General features: G+C 26.8%; 1 protein-coding gene across 1 annotated transcript in view; it reads right to left on the minus strand.

Moving 5' to 3' along the window:
- The window catches only part of LOC106463305 (coiled-coil domain-containing protein 173-like), a 29,665-nt gene that overhangs the window by 12,810 nt on the left and 12,338 nt on the right, over positions 1-4,517 (minus strand). The window contains exon 4 of the mRNA XM_022390768.1: positions 1,395-1,600. Within this exon, the coding sequence (XP_022246476.1) occupies positions 1,395-1,600 (206 nt within the window). The remainder of the gene's footprint in view (positions 1-1,394; positions 1,601-4,517) is intronic.

Here is a 4,517-nt window from a genome sequence, read left to right on the forward strand (position 1 = left end):
GTATTATTATATTATAATGGTACTTCTATATTACTGTATGTTCTATTTTCTTTGAGTTCCTGTATCCTGAAAAACAATATTAAATATATAGATAAATATAATATGTTCATAATTTTAGATAATGATGTACATAAAAGTCATCAGTAACCTTATATAAAGCATCTAAACAATGTATTATGATAAACTAAGATTTGTGTACAGCATATTCATAATTTACAACACATATGTAGCATGAGAAACTCACTCTTTAATAAATGATAAATCTCAATATCTCAAAAAACCAGTAACAGCACTATTTATAAGTGGATTTTGAAGAAAAAAAAAGTTAAATATAAGAAATTTTTACATGAATACAAGGATTCCTAAAACCGTTTTGGCAATAAATTCAAAGGAAATATTGCCATTTACAACTAAGTAAATTCACTACATTGAAAGTGATCAATTAATAATCAGTTCAATATCAAAATCAAATTAAACACAGTTCTAACCTAATACCAGCCATTTATGAACTGTTATAATAATTCTAACGTTTTATGAAAGACCAAAAGACCTTATGGTTTTGTTAGTTAATAGAAAGTGGGAATAAGATCGACTATGAACAGATCGGGATTGAACCCAAAACATTTTGTTTATCAGGAACATATTCTTCCAGATCAGCTAAATTGATAGCCCACTAGCAGTTGCTAAGAAGACCTTTTTGGGAAACTAAAATTACATAATAACAACATGAACAATATTTATGATATAAGATTTGTGTTTTTATGTCATACAATAATGTTAACAGATCAGTTTTCAAACAATGGTTATTCATCTATTTACAAATCTAGCATTAATTTTTTTTTTCAGTTTTCATCAAAATGTAAAGAATAGAAAGTTTTAGTAATTATATAAGAAAATTAAGCACAAAATCCAAAAGGTAAAAATAGGAATTATATAGAACTAATAAGCTTACACTGTTCAGTTATATTTCAGTATAATTTATTAGCATTATTACAAACATATGATTTTTTGCCTTTTTTATAAAAAAAAATAATTTTCTGCTCATAATTTAAATATGTGATTACACTAAACAACTGCAAAAAAACTGAAAGAGTTTATTTTAACATAAAGTAAAAACAGTTATCATTTCCATAAGAAGATTGTATTAACTAGTAACAAAATAAAAACTTCCAATGTCCTATCACATCTTGATAGTAGCATAAGTCAGTAATCTTTAATTATCAAAATGCCAATATTCATAAAACCTGCAGTTTTTTTTAAAACTATAACAGATTGAAATATCAGGGTAAAGAACCCAGATTATTCTAATTTAAGTCTGTTTAGAGGCTTGAATAAAATAAATTAGATGTATCATGAAATATTCAATTAAGAAAATAAAAAATAGTAAAACTTACTGCTTTTTTAGTTCTTCATCAACTTGCTGTCTCTTCTTAATTTTTTCTTGTTCTATCTTTTTGTGCTCATCCAAATATTTTTTATATTCTTCTTTAATAAATTCAACATACTCAGCTTCCTTTGTTTTGTGTATTTGCATGATTTTATTTTTGAACTGAACTTGTACATCTCGTTCCCGTAAAACTTCACTGAGAAGAAGAGCTCCCTGTAAAGAGAGAGAGAGAAAAGAGATAGTATTTGAGATAGAGCTTGATTGATTTAATATACTGTAAAATAAAATAAAACATAGTGAGGCAACAGTATTTAAATTATGGTACACTACCCATGTCTGCTAATTTTAGTTCATATAATGTTTAGACTGAATGACAATGCACAGGTTTAAATTATGGTTCATTACATGGTGTAGTCATTGTAAATTAATTCTTCAGTACTGCTAGTGTCAAATCTGTAATTTTATATATATATATATATATAATGTCAAAACTCTTCAAACAAGAAGAGGAAAAGCATCTGTAATCATTATAAAGCATTATTCAACTTTTCTGCAATGTTCACAAAGAATAATTGAATATGCACAAGGTAACACTTATTTAGCATGTTTATGGATGTATTGAAAAAATTGCATATAAGTTGAGAACCATTTCGGCTTACATGCAATTAACCAGATGAGAAGCAAAATTATAAGCATTTAATACTGTTGCCTTGCTATGTTTCATTTCATGTTTAATACTTTGCCAAACCTACTTCTTAGTGTGTTTTCAATCTTGAAAGCCAATAAATGGTTTAATTTGAAATATAAATCTAATTCAAGCTACACCATAACAAGCGTTAAGTTACTTGAAAGATTATAATTTAGTCTTTTTTTTTGCTTGAATCCAACAATTTATTCAATTTAGGGTGTTCAGTTCAACTACATGTTACCCATTTGTCAACAGACAAAACAGACACAGCAAACATGATATCAGATAACTAATTTTAGTCACTGAAAAATCCAATTTCAATATGGTCATTGTTGATTCATTGATACACTTTGTTTTATTTTTATAATAATACAAGTTTTATATTAATTTATTTAGAAAGAGTTAAGACCTACAAAAGTTTTATATTTCAATTAAGAACTAGGAGGCATGTATATTGATTAATCATTTGAACAAAATTAAACATATTTAACGATATATATTGTCTCATTCATACTTTTGTTATAGAGAAAGCATTTAGCTGATAAGAAACTTGGGTATGAATTCAAACAATAATGTGACTGACATATTATAGCATACTCTCCTTTGCTTTCACACCTGGATTCTTAGAATCACTAATATAGTTTTCTCCTGTTGATGCTGTGGTTACATTACCCACTTCAGGAGGAAGAAAACTAGCTTGTCAGTTTGCCAGTTCTTGTGAATGATAATAAATTTAATTAAAATAAAATAATAATACAAAATAATAAATAAAGAAATAAAATAGATGATGTTGTGTTATTAATTCTTACCTAAAAGCCTGATTTGTAAAAGACTTAAATAAAATTTATAATAATTACAATCCAGTTCTGTAATCTGATTTATATCCTAACAGCTGTTCATGAAAACTGATGATATATATATATAGCACCTAGACCATTACTAGGTCTGCCATATCCAAGCTAGCCTGATGAAGTCTGGTTTGGGCAAGAGGTAATTTTAGCAATGGATTTGGCAAATGTATTGCGGTTGACATATTATAACATATTCTCTTTTTCCTTCACTCACGGGTTCTTAGAATTAATGGGTTATTAGTAATTTGGTTATTAGTTCCTAAATTTTTATTTAACATAAGCAGCCATTGCTACAGTTTCATTCATTTACAAAGATTACTTTCTTGATGAAAATAATAATTGAAGATATGTCAAAAATTCTATTTCTTCCTTTTTAATCCATTGGCTCTATAACAGAAGTTGTAATGTATAAATATGCTTATCTTTAGCTAATTTGAACATTTTTATATTATCCATATACATATCTGTTAAGTGTCTGTATGTATGTTCTTCTAGAAACCAGATTATGATATGTATAAATAACACATATTTGCAGTCAAGAATATGTACATTATTCTGAGCTCAAAAATTTGAAATTTGTACAACAATTTAACAACAATAATTCTGACAATTTTACTCGAACACAAATATACCCACAGGCTATTAAAGTAACTAATAAATAAAACATTGAAAAGCACACAGTTAATAATGTATGCAATTTCACCAGTTAATTTTTAGCCTATAATAACTTACTGTATCTTCCGTGTTTTAAAGAATATAAACTAAAATTATTGTACTCCATGGTCTTTGAAACATAAATTATAATAGACAAATTTCTCTATGATAATTTTAAAGTATTTTTTCAAATTTTAAGAACTATTTGTAGTATATTCAGAACATCCATTAAAACTGATCAAAATAACTTAATTTATCAAAATTCAACTAAATTGTTGGAATTAATTTCAAAGAAACTAAAAGCACTTCTGAATAATATGAACTGTAGTAATTTTTTTCACAGTTTTCTATTCATCATTAATTCTACATGGTCAATTCCTTTTATGATGTCAAGGTAATTACATGCTATTAATTATTCATACATCATTGAATAAAAATGTAGATTAGTATGAATTTCCTAACATATAATGATCAGTTTATTACAGCAAGAGGATTATGAGCCTAGTGGATATTTGAGTTACAAAAAAAAAGCACAAAAGTCACCAATTAATACTTTAACTGAAAGTATCTAAGTGTGTGTTTTAACACCTCACTGTAATAGTATTTGAATTACAATACAAGGTTATAGGAGAAATGGATATTAAGAAAATGTAAAAAAAAAGGATAAGAGGTAACTGATGACATCAATCTCTTACATTTTTTCAAGAAAAAGGCACAGATACTGCACTTGGTAACCTTGGATGAATAAAGAATAATTCTGGATGGCATGGAAAGAAACAATTTGCACTTAAATAGTGAGTGTCACTATTTAAACAGGCTTACAGAAAGTAGCAAAACCATAACAAACTACAGAAATATATATACACCTGGAAAAAAGTTAAGCACCCCCGTGTTTTTTTACAAGTGATTCAGATTCGACGTTCTTGTGACTGATTAT

This window comes from Limulus polyphemus, unplaced genomic scaffold (genome assembly GCF_000517525.1).
Source record: "Limulus polyphemus unplaced genomic scaffold, Limulus_polyphemus-2.1.2 Scaffold1373, whole genome shotgun sequence".
In the NCBI taxonomy this organism is placed as follows: Eukaryota; Metazoa; Arthropoda; class Merostomata; order Xiphosura; family Limulidae; genus Limulus; species Limulus polyphemus.